This window comes from Asparagus officinalis, chromosome 6, assembly GCF_001876935.1.
Source record: "Asparagus officinalis chromosome 6, Aspof.V1, whole genome shotgun sequence".
Lineage (NCBI taxonomy): Eukaryota > Viridiplantae > Streptophyta > Magnoliopsida > Asparagales > Asparagaceae > Asparagus > Asparagus officinalis.
Window position 1 is genome coordinate 53,618,308 of NC_033799.1, and position 17,212 is coordinate 53,635,519.

Below are 17,212 nucleotides of genomic sequence, written 5' to 3' on the forward strand. Positions count from 1 at the left end.
TAAAGGAATGTATGAATTAATCAGTCAAGTTGTTCCAGTATGCTGTAACCAATGACAAGAATGAATAGAACTATAGAAAGCAAGGGAAGCCTAAAACAGGTGTTTGAGGTACTATTGTCACTTGTCAACTTATGTGATGCTAGCAGTAAATGATACGATTAAGGGATGTTTAACATCTCAACAGTCACCGGTAAGGGACACGCACAGAACTGTAGCGTTCACGCCAACAGACGAGAGGACAGCCTAGTGATGCAGAATAAAACTAGAGAATTGGGGATCAAAATTTTATTTCACAGCAAGAGTTCTAATCATTTAGGATTAGAAAAATAAGTGGAGAATTAGATATTTGATTTTGAATTCAGATTGGATATTTGAATTGAATTTAGGAGTAGCTATTGGATCCAAAGTTCGACTTTGAGTCTCTTATCTCTATATGATTTTAGAATAAGTTTCAAATTTTGAATTTGAAGTTCTAGCGTATAAATAATTGATTCAATATCCAGATTATAATGAAGAGGTTGAATTAATTTTCTGATGAAAACCCAATGGTTGAATGCATGAGTTGCATATTGATGTGAGGCCAGATTGGATAAATGCGGGTTGCGTATTAGTGTGAGGCCAAATTCTAGGCATTGAAGGTGTGATCCCTTTGACTTCTTTTTGTTTACTCTTTGAGGCTGTTTCCCGTTCCCTATCAATTAGTATGAAAAGCTGAAGAGAAACAAAGTTATGTTTCAAATACGTGATTGTAATTCCATGGGTAAGATACAACTGCCTCCTTCACAAAAACGTTTTTTCAATGCTCAAAAGTAAACTGATGTATCTTGTTTACAAGAATTTGATGATCCATTTAAATAGAACAGATGGAAGATCTACAAGACTTATTTTCTTAGTGATATGCCAAAAGTGAAAATGTATTATATTTGTATTGGACAAATTTTCAAAACAGTCCTATTTGGACTTTTAATCTCAAAAAAAGACCTATTTCGAATTTATTTTCAAAAACCGACCTGGTTTCAGCGCTAGCGCTGAAACCATGTCGGTTTTTGAAAAAAATCTTCCAAAACTTTACGGGAGTTGAACTCCCGTGAAGTTTAGTACATTAGTTAATAGTCTGCTAAACTTCACGGGAGTTCAACTCCCGTGAAGTTATTGTAGGCCAATTAAACTTCACGGGAGTTGAACTCCCGTGAAGTTCCCATTGTTCATTATTAAATGTCTCTGTTTCATTCCCACAGCCAGAGCCGTCACTGTAAACTTCTTCCTCCCCTCCCCTCCCTCTCCCTTCTCCCTAAAATAAAAAATAAAAAATTAGGCATGTCCTCCAAAGCCCAGCCCAATCTCCTCAGCACCAACCATCAGGTCACTGTCGCCAGCCGAAACCCCAACGCCTACGTCCCCCGCGTCCCCAACCTCCAGGTCAAAATCGCGTCCCCGACCTCCGCGTCCTCAACCTCGGCCGAGTCCCGTGAAGTGAGCTTGGGATTGTCACTTGAGCCGTGATTTTCCCGCAGATTATGATTAATCGGAGGAGATGAAGATTTGGGGTTTCCATTTGATTTGGTGTGGAAAAGTAACACAATTTTTATTTAATTCTTCCCCTCAACTTCTCATCGCCATGGCATCCTTCTCAATCTCAGATCCCTTCAACCTCAGCATTCCCCCAAAATCCCACACGATTCTACTTCTTTTTAATTTTTGAGGAGTTCTTGAAGTTGAGGAGAGTTTTGATGTCTGAATATAAGGAGGACGAGGAAGCTACAGGGAGATGCTAGTGGAGGAGGAGGTGCATTTTTTGATTACTTTTTTTTTAATTTTTTCTTGTTCGGATTTGGAGAAAGAGCGAAGAGCAAGGACGAAGTTTAGCAGACAAAACTTTATGGGAGAGTTCCAAAACTTCACGGGAGTTGAACTCCCGTGAAGTTTTTTGAACAAACAAAACTTCACGGGAGTTGAACTCCCGTGAAGTTTTAGCAGATTGTTAAAATTCTGCTAAACTTCACGGGAGTTCAACCCCCGTGAAGTTTCGAAATTTTTTTTTTAAAAACTGACATGGTTTCAGCGCCAGGGCTGAAACCAGGTCAATTTTTAAAATTAAGTGCAAGAGAGGTCGTTTTTTAGGATTAAATGTTGAAAGTGGTTGGTTTTGAGAATTTGTCCTATTTGTATTAGATGTAAAAAAAAATGAAATTGCCCCCTAACTAAAACCGAATGGATTATAGGCTAACCTAAGTCAATTTCAACATGCTTAAACTGCTATATTTCTATCTTCCAGAACCCTTTATTATTGTGGCAGCTTCCATCACAATCCACTTTGTAATTATCATTGTATTAGCAAATTTCTGAGTTTCATGATGGCCGCACAGTTTAATCCTCTGCAGAATAAGATGTTGACCCTGATTACAGAAGTGACTCAGTGAGTTGTAATTTTTGGGGAGCAAAGCCATAGCTTTGCCTTGAACCTCAGAATCACCAAAGCCCATCCCCAACCCTCTACTACCTGCGCAATTCTCACTTAAATCTTAGGAGCAGAAAATTTAAAAAATGATGAAAACTTATGCTGATAGCACTGGGAGTAAAGAGGTATAAGGTTTTCATACCTTGATTCTCTCAAATTAAACATAATTCTTAAATAGCACAAAATTACGTGATTTTCTATTAAGATTCCTCATAATTAACAAGTTACTTTAGATTAGCCAATCCAGTTGACATCTTCATGGGGAACGGGTGGTGGAGATATGTGAGAATTAATTGGATAAAAAATAAAAAGGCACAAACATTAAAATTGTATTTCACATTTAATAAAGAAAAAGATAAAATACGGGTTTCACACATGAGCACTTCACATGCCATAATCTCACATGCCTAGTGCTAGTTACAATCATTGTTTTAAAGGCGAGGCGTCTTGGCGTCTCAAGCACTCAAGCGAGGCGATCTTGTAACTTAGCGTCTTGCGTATTGCCAGGCGATAAAGGTTTACTAAGGCGAGCGCCTTTTGGTACCTCAAGAGCCCGCCTTGATGCCTTAGGCACTCGCCTAAGGCATGTGACGCAAGGCACGAAGTGTTTTGTCTTTGTTTTAAAATTTTGAAGGTGTGAAAGGTGTCCAATAAAGTGAAGTTCGTTTTTGTAATTGAAGTTTTTTGTTTCTTTTTTCTTAGTCGATTTTCACTATTTTTTGTTGCAATGTACTTTATTAGCTATATCATTTTGAGGACATACCACGATTTGAACCTTAAAGTTCAAATATTGTTGCTTACATGTCTATGTTAGCTGTTACTAGTTAATATTACTATTCAATATTTGTTTTGTTGCTATTTTGATGGTTTATGACTCATTAGGTTTGTCACTTTGAAATTCGGCTATGATTAATTTGTCTTGTTGCTATTTATTTGTATTTGCATATTGTTTTGTAATGTTTATGAACTTTTTGAATATTTTTCGCGTTGGTTCACTCAAGCGATTGCCTTGTTTGGCGTCTCTCACCTCAGGTACCATAGGACCTCACCCCTTGAGCTCACCTTCTACTTTTCAAACACTGGCTAGAATTCACATGCAGGATTTCTCTCAAACATTCTCTCTCCTCCCCTCGAATAAAAAGCACAATCTTATTTATAGAAAAAATTAAGAAGATATGAATATTCTAGCTCGAATAAAAAGCACAATCTTATTTATAGAAAAAATTAAGAAGATATGAATATTCTAGCTAAAGAAAGGATAACATCAAATAACATTCTAGCTAAAACAGAGATAACATCAGATAAGATCCTAACCAAATTCAATGATAAAATCAAATATAACTATAACTAACATATCTAATCCTAATTTAACTAAATTAGACCTAATCTTCATCAAATCTACTAAACGATCCAAATTTGAATTTGTACTGCTAAGGAATTGTAAGCTTCTTGTGGTGTCATCGCGAAAACTTTGGATATTGCTTCGATTCTGGCTCTAATTTGACGGGATTAGAGATCATGAAATGGGTCTTTTTTCTAGTGGTGAGAAAATGGAGATGGATCCTTGGGCTCTAATACTAAATGATAGAGAATGGATTGTGAAGATCAGCTCCAGCGACTTATTTGGATAAAAAAATAAAAAGGCACAAATATAGAAATTACATTTTTTACTTAATGAAGAACAAGATACAAATACGGGCTTCACACCCAGGCACTTCACATACCAGCAACTCACATGCCTATACTAGCTACAATACCACTGCAGAGTTTCTCCCAAACATTGTCCTTCCCTCAAATGAAAAGCAAAATCTTATTTATAGAAAAAACTAAGAAGATAAGAAAAATCCTAACTAAAGAAAAGATAACATCCAATAACATCCTAACTAAAAAAAAGAGATAACATCAGATAATATGAAATGATAAAATCAAATAAAACCATACTAATATATCTAATCTTAATTGAACTAAATCAGATCCAATCTTCATCAAATCTGCTACATTATTCAGATCTGGATTTGTCCTCCAAAAGATATATGGCAAGTGTTTTAAATTAAAATATGTATTATATAATTGAGTACCTGCTCGAATAAATATATGTATATATGCAAGGTGTACCCAAGGAGTTTGGGTATAGGTACGTACATGCGCTTGGCTTTAGGTTAGAAGTTCCTAGGTAACATAACTCATACCACTATTATTTTGACCATAGCTTTAAGAAGCGGTCTAGATTCCAACCCAGGCGTAGGTGGTACTTAGGTCACCTGCTTAGGTCTTGGGAAAAACTAAGAGAGTATGGGCCGTTATGCGGACTGCAAAGCTTATGTCATGGTCTAGTTTCCTTTGTTGCTGCTTCTAAGTCCTACCTCCCTGGCCTGCACCATCAACTCTGGACACCTCCTCCAACCTTCAGTAAAATCTTCAGCACCTCTGTGATAAACCAAAAAAAAATATTTTCTAGGCAGGGGCCTAGGCAGCTAGGCGCTGGGCAGAAAACATTGCACCTAAGCTTCACCTAGGACTTATTGTAACTTTAATTCTGACATACTTCTTCTTTGGCTATACATTTGTTGAACCCTTAAATTGAAACACCGACATATTAAAGTTTTGGTAATCATATAGAGAACAGATGTTTATTGATCAAATGCAGCTGTTTGTACTCAATGCTTCACCACGCATCACAATCAAACAGCACATCTTTATAGACATACATGAAAAGGTTTCGAGTACATAGTTGAACATATGTACATATCCTTATTAACTATCTGAAATAGAAAGAAAGAAATGATTGCATAATTAAAAGACAGTAAAACTTTAAAAGTAATGAAGCGTGCAAAGAAGTGCCTTATTTTGCAAAGGATAAGAAATAAGGGAGTAGCCTTGCAAATGTCAATAGAAGCATCATGTTGTCGTTAACTGCATCTTGGAAAAGTGAGCAGCACTAGGCAGAAAAGAAAACTTCAGATAATTTTGTACACATCAATAGTTAGAGCAGTTCGTTTCAATAACTAGGTCAAAACAAACCAAAGTGGAGAATTTGCATGAGGTAGAGTTCCATATAATATCATGTAAGGTATAAATGAACTGACCATCGATTAATCTTGCCACCATAAAAATCAATGAATTGAGACACTAAAGAGAATCGGGCCTCCTCTGAGTGCAAGGAAAACAAATAATCATTTACTTCCTCAAACAAGATGACCCTTGAAAGTTGTTCATTGTCCTCAATATCCTGATTCTCCTTGGCATAAGCTGGTGAGAAATTTCCATGATTTCCTTCAGAAAAGTTAATATTTGATTATTGGGGCAGAAAAAACACTTAGAACAAACAAAAGCATATTAGCTAAATTTAACAAGATGCGGTTAGCTAAATTTAACAGGATGCAGTTAGAAGCAAGATGAAACCAGGCATGAAAGAAAAGGTTTCATCATCATCGATGAAGGAAAAGAAATAAACTGAAGTACCAGAATGGTTGTGGACAGGCATCCATTGATCAGCATCCCGAGATAGTTCCTCCTCTGCCCACCTATTCCAAGTTTTCGCATCTTTAATCTCGTTATGTGGTTCAGCATCTACATTTACTCCAAGCCTCTTTAGTAATGATTCAACATCGTCATTCAAAGGAACATCTTCATCGTCAAGTTTCTCATCAGTGTTTTCATTGTCCATAGCATGTTCTTCTGATTGTTCTGGTCTTCCTGCAAAAGCAATCTTCTTCGAAGGAGGATCTGACCAACCAGTCCAGCCCCCTATCTCAGTTTCATGTGGGAATTCACCAGAAAGAGTTTTCTGCTGCTGCTCATTTGTCAGCCATATTGACCACCCAAGTGCTCCATCCTCTCCAAGTCTAGCACCACCATGACTCCAGAAGTGCTCAAAGAGCCTTCGCTTACTCTCTGCACTAAGAAGCATAGATGGACAAAATAAGCTGTACTCAATTTCTGCCTGGAATAACCCAGTAGCTAACTCTTGGTAACCAGTTTGCCACTCAAATCTGCAAAGGTTGATGAACATATCTACCAGCCCAAGTTCTAGTTGAACTAGAGAAGGATCCTTTGACCAACCCTGCATCACAAAAAGATAGGGAAGCAAATAGAAAGGCGTTATTTCAATTGAAAAGCAATCAAGAATTCTTTTGCATTGTTTGAACTTTGAACTAAGATCCTTTCGCAAATCTTTCTATTATTTTTACAAACAATATATACATATTCATATGTACATGCATGCATACATATACACACACAAGGAAAATAACAAATGACCAAGTTTGCGTTGTTGTTTTCATATAAAAAAACTTAAGTTACATAAGAAAGGCAAATTAAGTGAGATAAATCTAATATATGAGTCTGTTTTATATAAAGAGTTATCTATCAAGCACCATTAAGTGAACCGAAAGGTGAATCAAACATGGATAAAATACAGAAATTGAAAGGGCCTTTCTAGAACCAAAAGACTTCACAGTAAGCATTATTCACTAACAACTTCGCAGTTGCTTGGATTCTACCAAAGATTCTACCAAAGATGGGAAAATAAGTATAGAAAGAGTGATTTCAATATGCTTGTCCAAAATGTTAAACAACATATACGCGTTATAAATACAAGGTAATATCCACATTCTAACCACATAAAAAGGACTAGCAATATGTATATATGTACACACACGCGCGCACACATATATATGTATTGCTAGTCCATTTTATATTATATATGCACACACAAGCATTATGGCCGTGCTCGCACGAGTAAATGTGGTTTCTTTGGTTTGTATATCTGATTTATATGTTCTCTATAAGTTGCATTTTTAGTTATGCCCATCATGCTTCTAAAAATTGAATTGAACCAAAAAAAATTTTAGTTTTGCCATTTAACCCCCATACCTTGAGCAAAAAATCCCCAATAACAGTTCTTTCTAATTTTCAATTTTACAGGAAGCTATTTGAAATATTTAAACTATTCAAGTGGTTCTTTGCAATTTTGAAGTTTTTAGGGTCTGGTTGCAATTTTTAGATTTTCAAATAGTTTTTCGCAATTTTAGATTTTTCAGGGGGTCGTTTATGATTTTCAGAATTTTAAGAGTGTTGTTTGGATTTGTATGTAGTTTTCAGATTTTCCGAGGAGTTATCTACAATTTGGAACCTAAAGAGGGTTGTTTGTAACTTTTAGATTTTTTAAGGGGAGTCGATTGTAATTTCATATTTTAATGGGTTATTCAATTTTTATATTTTTCAGGGATTGTTTGTAATTTTATAGGTTAATTTACAAATATGAATGATTTGATAAGTGAACATTGGTTTTGAAGTATAATGCTCATCAATGGACAATTATCAGGTAACATCGTTTTGTGGGTTGGTTAACTGTAAAACATCAAAACATTTTAGAGGTTCTCTGAAATGTCCAAACGTATCGAGGGTTTCAAAAAGTTTTAGGGTGTAGTACCAAGCGACCAAACTTAATGGGAATTTAGCGAAATTTAAGTTTAAAAAAATTAAGAAGAGCTACACGGCAATGTTTTGATATGTAAGGCTAACAGTAAACCATCACTCTCTTTACATACAAAGAAAGGACTGTTATTGATCGTTTAGTGAATTTTAAATATTTTGGCGGTTTAGTACTAAACACCCAAACCTGTTTGGAGGTTTAGTAAAATTTAGCCTTTTAAAACTAAGTGGCCACGTTTAGTGAATTTTAAATATTTTGGCGGTTTAGTACTAAACACCCAAACCTGTTTGGAGGTTTAGTAAAATTTAGCCTTTTAAAACTAAGTGGCCACGTGGCAATTTTTCAAGATATAAGGCTAATATTAAACCGTTAATCTTTGTTTTTATATATAAAGTAAAAGAGATTAAAAATATGACTACTAGAATTTTTTTAGTTATGGATAGTTAAGATCTAATTAGGATTGCTAATCATTTAATTATAATTAGAATTTGCTAATTATAAATAGATTTAACTTGATGAGGATTCTTAGGCGAATATAAGTTCAGGTGTCCAAATATCACCTTCTAATTGCATAAGGTATGTACACTTGTCAAATTTTCGTTATGACATGTTACTTTGAGTTTAGAAGTATCACAAATCTCTCTATATATATACATAGGAAATAATGGGTATGAGGTGGCGGCTCATTTCACTAAATGAGCTACCAAAAATAGCCATGAGATGAGGCCCACTCTAAAAATCACATCAAAAGTTATGGTGGAAGCAGGTTTGAAAAATGATCTTAGAGTGTCTAGGGTTAGACCAAGAGCAAGGTTATCAATAGCGAATAGCGCCGCGTAACGGTGAGACATTGCTAAGATTATTCGGGGCTATTGTAGCAAAATAGCCGCTAAAAGCGCAAAGTCAAATAACGACTTAATTTAGATATGTATAAATATTCAAAAAATAATAATAATTAAAGAAAAATCTAAAAGTGCATATCTGAGGAGATCCTAAACATGAAACAGACATGTAACCGTCATATAATACCGAAGACAACTGGATGAGTCAAAGAGTCATCTTCGAGAAGAGGAGTTGAGCAGTGAGAGGACTGTAGTAGGAGCTCATGGTAAGAGGTGAGAAAAAGTGTTGAGGGAAGTGCTAGAAGCTATGGGAGGTGGCAGGAATATGTCGAAAATTGCGGAAGACGGTGGGATGTAGTAGTTGTGGGTTAGGTTTAATTTAAAAAATAAACATCAAGCCACTTATAAATAGCGGGCAAAAAGCGGATTTTGTCCACAATCGCCTGCTATTCACCGCTCAGTAAGATATTGGTTGTTTTTACAAATAGAAAGCGTATATTCCGTAATATGTCACCGCTATTGGGCGATAGCTTAGCGGGAAGGGACCACTAACGCTGCTATTACGGGTCTATTTACCGCTATTTATAACAATGATCAGGAGGTCTCTTAACGCCTTCATTTTTCTTCCCATCCGAGTTATTTCACAAAAACTTGTCCTGGCAAGGGAGAGGAGGAACAAGGACACTTGAAAAGCGCAGTACAACGGAGAGTTGTATGTTGCGTTCAAGTATGATGAGTTGCTCCCGAAATTCCAATTGGTTGTTGTGTGATGATTTACTTCACGGGCAACGTCTCTGATTCAAGTCCAGGATGGCCTAGCTATGCTAGGAAAAATAATAGAAGAAGCATCTGATTCTTTCATGCATACTCCACTTGGCTTGGGGGGGTATAGCTTAGTTAGTAGAGCTCTACTCTTGCAATTGGGTCGTTGTGATTACGGGTTAGATGTTTAATTGTCCAGGTGGTAATGATAGTATCTTGTACCTAAACCGGTGGCTCACTTTTTCAAAGGAAAAGAGGACTAAAACATGGCATTGAAAGACTACTGAGAAAAAAATAGGCTATTAAGAACGTAGAGGTAGAATGGGCAGTTGGTCAGATCAAGTACTACGTGCTACGTCACTGAAGTAACACATGCCATACTCCTTGGAAAAACTTGAACAACCTTCAACAAAAGGGTACATGTTCCCCGAACCGACACAGGTAGGTAGGTAGAGAATGTCAAGGGGCACGAACTCGACAAAATAGCCACAACTCATCCGCTGATTATATATATACGGGTTATAGTTACTCATGCATCAAGTGATTGTAAAATTAACAGTTTTCTGATAATACAACTAAAGAGTCAATGAGAAATATATCTTAGAAATATCCAAAGATTGTGATTTTTGGTTAAAATTTGCTTTGAGACATTTAGATCATGATGAATGGAACTAGTCATCCATTGGAATAGTCTAAATCCATCCATCAAGAGGTCTCTATTGTTGTATTGTTATGAAACCATTAGTTTTTCTGACCACTTGATGCATGTGTAATATATGCTCAACCATATGATTTTTTTTATTTGTAGACATTTTAAGACGTACGGATCAAGATGAAATGAGTTGATCGTCCTATTTATCATAATACACATTTTTACCAGTGGCCATAACTAAGCTAGTTATGACCTAGGAACAAATAAGTCTTCCCCATAGTATAACATATAGAGAGAGGGAAAAGATAAAAAGCTAGAAGGCACTTGAAATGACATGGACATGAATGGGAAGCCCAGATCAGCAGCTTTTTTGATGCCCTAGTTGTTGTCGAAGAGGAATTTGTTGTGCTACTTAATTTTACTCTTGTGTAGCCTTTACCACCTTTGTTTTAGCCCAACATCAAAGCTAAACCAAAGAATTGAAACCCAACTTTAAGGAATTACAATTTTCGTTTGGAAAGGGCGGGTTTTGGGTGAAAGAGAGATACGAAGGGGTTTGCTAAGGGAAGATTGAGATTGATTCTAGGAAGAAGGTCTGGAGGTGTATGGATCATTGATTTTGAAAAGATTGGATGGCTAGAGATGTTTTTGCGTTTTACCTTCTGTCTTTTTGGCTTTTGGCCATCGATTTATGAGCTAACACGGGTTTCCTTCGGTTGTTCTTTTGAACTTGTTAGGCTTGTGCTACAGGTTGACCCAATGAAGTAAAAAAGTTATCCAACAGAACTTAAAAAATTCAAAATGATGGGCCTAAGCTTTACTAAATGGTGTACCGAGTTCAAAATAGAAGTAAAATGCTATAAGTATTTTAATTCAATATTGATTTAATGTAAATTATTAGTTTATATAAATGTATATAGCTATGTCCCTGTACCCTACTTTTTACAAATTTGTCATGTCTCATACTTGTGCCCATGCTCATGCAACATAGTGTTATATCCTTTGTTGAGTTAGTGACTATCGTATCCTCTTAATTGTTTCCAACCAAGCGCACTTAAACCTACCATTAGTCTTTTCCCTTCAAACTAGTTAATGATAACAATTTTCTCTAGAATTATTATATTTTGTTGACAAATGATAAGTTGATAAACCATCTGCAATCTTCCACCTCCTCCCTCTAATATTCTCTCTCTTAATTATTCGTGTTAATTTTTATTTCCTTCTGTATTTTCTCATTGTACAAAGACTAGAACAAGGATTCTGAAACTGCAAAAAAAATTAAACAAGGACTTAGTGACAACAACAGAACGAACAAAATATTATTAAAAGATTTTTTTTGTTATATTAGACCCTAAATTCTTTCTTTTTTTATATTAGACATCTGAATCTTCATATTCTAAATTACAACCCTAATCTATTCAGTTAATTGAAATAATACCCCCACAACATTCATAAATTTGTCATATTAGACCCTAAATTCTTTCTTAATTTTATATTAGGCCCCATATGTTCATATTTCTAAGCTACGCACTCCGATCTATGAAGTTAAAGTTATTTCAAAAAACATAAAATATTGACTAACAACAGCTAAATCAAATTAGGAGTGTTATTGACCTAAAAATAAAATATTGACCAACAACGGTTAAATTCTTTCTTTTTCTATATTAGACGCACAAATCTTCATATTTCTAAATTACAACCCCAATCTATTCAGTTAATTGAAATAATGCCCCCACAACGTCCATAAATTGGTCATATTAGACCCTAAATTCTTTCTTAACTTTATATTAGGCTCCATATGTTCATATTTCTAAGCTACGCACTCAGATCTATAAAGTTGTTTCAGAAAATAATAACATATTGGCTAACAACAGCTAAATCTAGTCAGTTAAGAATGGAATGAAATAGGAAATGGAATGGAATAAGTGTTGGAATGGAATGCTCATTCTCATTCTCACGTTTTGGTGTGATTAAAGAATGAAGTGGGAATGACAATCCTTTTTATTTTTTGATATGGATAATCAATAAGCAATAAAGGTATTTTAAGTTTTGATCCCTACTTAAGCGTGAATGCCCGTTCCTTACAATCTCATTGAAAACGCCCGTTCGTACATAGTGGGAATGAGTGATAAGTGGGAATGGGCATTCTAGCTTCTTAAAAGTTGTTGCACTTGGTACCCATGAATAAGAAGTGGAAATGAGCATTTCATTCCCACTCATTCCTATGTACTACGCGACGCGTTAAGATCTAATGACAAAAACCATAAATAAAAACATACATTATACACAGTTTTCTGAAGAGGGACCACATTTTTGTGGAGAAAATGTGTACCAAGTTTTATCCATTAAAATTTAGGGGAGCAAAAATTGCCAGGTTTAATCGCTTTTGACAATTGTTGGTTAAACCAACCAACATGAAATGGACAACAAACCAAAATTGTTTTAGTTTGGTTCAGTCGGTTTGGTTCGTTCAATTTAGGAGTGATCGGAAAAAGGAAGAAACTAACCTACTACGAAATAAAGAAAGCACAACACTACAGTTACTATGCAGTAGGCCATCCTAGTTAAGAAAATTGGCTATAGCCACCCAAAAAAATAACTGAATATGGTTGGTTTGACTGGTACAAGTTGAAAAGAATTTAACCGGAACCAAACAGAATAGGTTGTCAAACTGAACTGAAGCACCAAAAGTTGGATAGCTAACGGTTTGAAAATAAATTTTAATTGAATAGTTTAATGCAGTGCGCAATCAATAGTTTTTGATAAATCAGGCAATTGCAATATATGCGAAGTAAAAGAAGATTACGTGAAGTAGTTTACTTATTTTTAGAGGAAAATTGAACAGAAAAAATAAAACCTGCCTACAAAGCTTGTCACAGGCCGAAGAGAGAGCCTGGATAGCATGAGCATATGTTCTTCTTATATCAGAAACTTTAAATTGTGAAAACTCCCCCTGGCAAATTATCAAGAACTCCTTCCACAAAGTAACATTATCAGAATGAAGCATGAGTACTTTCTTCCATCGTTCCATGAGTACATCTCTGCTATCCCTTTCTCGATAAGACTTCATAAGACAAAGTAACAATTCTTCACTATCTGGATTTATATCAACAGCCTTCTCCAGTATACTTATCTTCTTTTCAAGTGTTTGCAGCCGTGCTGCTTTCTGTAGTTGAGTACTTGCGAGTTTATCCTGAAGTCCAAAAAGAAAGGTAATTATTCAAACAATCAGTGGTGTCCTTAAAAAAACAGTAACAGTGCATAAATGCAGAGTAAGCATCAGATAAGTACCTGAAACTCAGCAAAAGCTAGCCAAACCTTTTCATCATGCGGAAAATCTCTCGACATTTTGTTTAACTCTCTCGTCCTTCGAAACACTTCATCTTCCCATGATTCCTCAATATCCCCTTTTGTTGATGACAAGTTACTCCCGTTCTCGGGGGGAGAATGCAACTCAATCAGAGGGATATATTCTCCAGGGACAAGTGAAGACATCTTGTTGACAATTTTCACATGTTTCAGACCCTTGTGTCTTTCCAGTGTCGAATAGTTTACTGAACAGTAGCGGCCAGCTGTTTTCAGTTTGCTGTCAATAATATCAACATCTCCGTCTATGTCCATGCTCAAATTTGAAGGTCTCCGACGAAAAAGTTGAAAGTTAATTACAGGCATGTCTGACTGACTGTGTAGTCTGTATCGCGGGACATCCATTCTGCATTTTTAATATCACTATTAGAAAGCAATAGAAACCCACTGTTAAAACCTTTACTTGATGTATAAGAGTTAAAGAACATATGCTTTGTATAAATAGATCAAATAGACGACTAAAGGAAAGAGGAAGGAACTCATAGTAGTGCAACAACACTTAAAAAAGAGAAATTGATACTCCAACTACTAAAATAACAACAAAGAGAAAGTAACAAAAAGTACACCAGCAACAAAGTTGTATCTATTTTTTTTTAAGCTGCATGATCTTGCTCGGCATTAAGCTACCATAAGGACCGCGTCCTTGACGATCTTTAACATTGTAAAAGGACGTGTGATTTTTTTTCACTTCTGTTAATGTACGATTGGGTCTAACACCAAGTTCTAACTGCTCCTTCAACTAAGATTCAATTATTCAAAATTTTCATTTGATGGTAGCAAATATATACACTAACTGTATCAGACCATTATCTCTCATCAGCCAACAATAAAATAATAGTTCAAATTGCAAGTACATAAATCATAAGCAAGTACTACGCATAACTCATTATGATTTAACCAATAATAGTTCAAATATATACACTAACTGTATCATGTACTACGCATAACTCATAAATCATAATCAAGTGATGAAGAAAAATGTCAGAATGATGCATGCAATTGGGTCATTTACCAAACTGCAGGAAAGTGAAATTGCAAGTACATGATCCTCAAGTTCTATACACGTGCAAAGGGATCATCTACCACACTATGTCAAGCTACAAAAACATGATTAGTGTTGCAAATAAATAATTTCAAAAACACAACTGTTACAAGTTCTTTTTGTTTTGAATCTCACCACTCTTTATAGTCCATCTCCTAATCCAATGCACCACGCTTGATGAGATTATTAATTTGTGAGTTATCTAACACTTATCTTACTTTTTGCAGTAATTTTTTATACACGTATGTATATTAGTATCAATTATTAACGTGTTAACAATATTTTTTAACTACGCACAAGTGTACGCTGTGCCACGCACATGCCACAGAAAACTATGTTTAATCATACTATTTGAAATTTCTTATTTGCTCCATATCTGTGGTATTCTGTTTTTAAGGCAATTTTCTTGTACATAGCTGCAGACACTATTGTACAAGAAATTATTAAATGATCTGGTTTCTAAGAATCTTTGACCACTTTATTTGAGCCGAGCTACAATATTTTAATGCTTCATCTATTGGATGACAACTAACACAGTGCAGACCAAGCTTAAAGAAGTTTCCGACTGCTGAAAGGAGATTTAAACTTTGTAAGGTCATGCATGTAACAAAGTAATTCTGCATATCATGCCTTTAGTTGAACTTCTTAATCAATCACTTGACTTCTTAACTACAATACAGTCACTAGATGTGCATATAGAACCTAAGGATCATTGACTTACAGTTTGTGTTGCAGATTGAGAGGAGGTAGCAAAGTGGTCAAAGTTTGAGAGGAGGCAGTAAAGGGACTTCTTGAAGAGTCTTGGAGATTCAATGAGGAAGAAGTAACTGGTCGCGTTAGGTTTTGGTACTTTCCTTGAGATTTGGAATGTAGGGATACTGTGTATTTGGAAGTAGTTTTTTTCAATATTTCCAAGTTGACCCTCACATTCATTGTATTCGTGAGGACATTTCTTAGGTTTTGGAAAAGGGTAACTTGCATAGGGGCAGAAAACCAGAAGTTATTACAAAATGCCTACCTTCTCATAAATAATAGTAATAGATGTTAACATTATTGCCCTAATACTACTGCTTCCACTGGCCAAAAATGGGTCTTGAAACTTATTCATTACCAGAAATATGGTGTGTAAATACTGACTCTTGCACGTGCAGAAAATGTGTCTTGAAGCTTATGTATTGCCTTGTCAATACTGATTGTTGAGGACCAATTGAACCACATCAACTTTTCCTTGAGCTTTAATTTCATTTGTGTGATGTGATTACTTTCAGCAATCAGCAATTTCACAGGTTATCTTAAAGATCCCAGAAACTGCAAACTTGTTCCGGGACAAATGAAAGTAGCTCATACATTCTGATCCATAGAAATTAAAAAATGAACTGCAAACTACGCAAACATATAACATGTTGCTCCTTCTTTTTTAATTGCCCAATGTTCGGATACATTAAAAATGATCTCTTAAATAAGCTAAATCATATTGTCATCTGGCACTGTTAACTTACTTCTATCCTAAAATAACCATCTTTCAAGTGGAATATATAGAGTTTACCCCATGAATAGACATTACTACGGATGAGAATCTACAGGATTTCAGACGGAAAAAAGAAGAAGAAGAAGTTAGAAGAAAATGAACCTGTAAAGACTGCCGTAGACCAAATTATCCTGATCCCCATGAACATCAAAGTGATAGCCCTTGGCTAGCTTGGTCTCGGACCCGTAGACCAAATTATCCTGATCCCCATGAACATCAAAGTGATAGCCCTTGGCTAGCTTGGTCTCGGACCCCGCCCAATCTAGAACCCCGGGCTTTCTAAAAGCTTCTCGCTCTGAACCCTCCTTCTCACTCTCCCTTCTCCGCTTCTTCTTCCTCCTCTTCTTCTCCTTCCGCTTCAAGCTCCGCCGATCGCCGTCGGAGTCCGAATCCGACGGTGCGGACCCCACCAGGTCGTAGGACGGCGGATCCGGACGAGTGAATGGCTCGTCGTCGGAGGAATAGTACAGGGGCGGCACCGCGGCGGAAGCGGAGGGGAGAGAGGAGAGCTCGAGGGTGTAGCTAGGGTTGGATAGCCATTGGGGATTAGTATTGGAAGTTGAGGACGTGTTAGGGTTTGGATTTGATGTGAGAGGGAAGAGAGAGGAGGAATTTGCGGGTGAAATTCGGGAGGGCTCCATGAGGCACCTAGATTCGTGTCGGAGCCCCCGAATCAATGTATGACTATACTACTTATAAGAAAAGAATGCCTACGCCCTTTTAATCTCCATAGCCGGTTTGGTATTAAAAGTTCGTCCGACTGACTCTTTGATATTTATAGCGTGCTCGGATGGGTAGGTAGCCTCTTATGCTACGTCTGGAGTTTACTAAGGGCATGTTTGTTTGCACAGGAAGTAATTATGAGAACAAATTTTTGATTTAAACCCATTCCAATTTTTTATTTTACAAACCGACCGATTTTTTTTTTATTTAGCGGAATCGACCCACTTCTCGGCCACGTCAGCAACGTGGCCGAGAAGCGGGTCGATTTTTTTTTAATCCCGTCACTAAATAGTCGGGGTTGCCAACCCCGACTATTTTGGGGTTGGCAACCCCGACTATTTAGCGACGAGATTAAAAAAAAATCGACCCGCTTCTCGGCCACGTTGCTGACGTGGCCGAGAA

At 36.3% G+C, this 17,212-nt stretch overlaps 1 protein-coding gene across 1 annotated transcript in view; it reads right to left on the minus strand.

The window, feature by feature from the left end:
* Positions 1-16,817, minus strand: part of LOC109844337 (protein NRDE2 homolog) — a 55,261-nt gene extending 38,444 nt beyond the window's left edge. The window contains exons 1-6 of the mRNA XM_020413330.1: positions 16,331-16,817; positions 16,190-16,261; positions 13,443-13,863; positions 13,009-13,344; positions 5,921-6,521; positions 5,545-5,731 (exon numbers count right to left, since the gene is read on the minus strand). Of these exons, the coding sequence (XP_020268919.1) occupies positions 5,545-5,731; positions 5,921-6,521; positions 13,009-13,344; positions 13,443-13,863; positions 16,190-16,261; positions 16,331-16,728 (2,015 nt within the window). The 5' untranslated portion in view covers positions 16,729-16,817. The remainder of the gene's footprint in view (positions 1-5,544; positions 5,732-5,920; positions 6,522-13,008; positions 13,345-13,442; positions 13,864-16,189; positions 16,262-16,330) is intronic.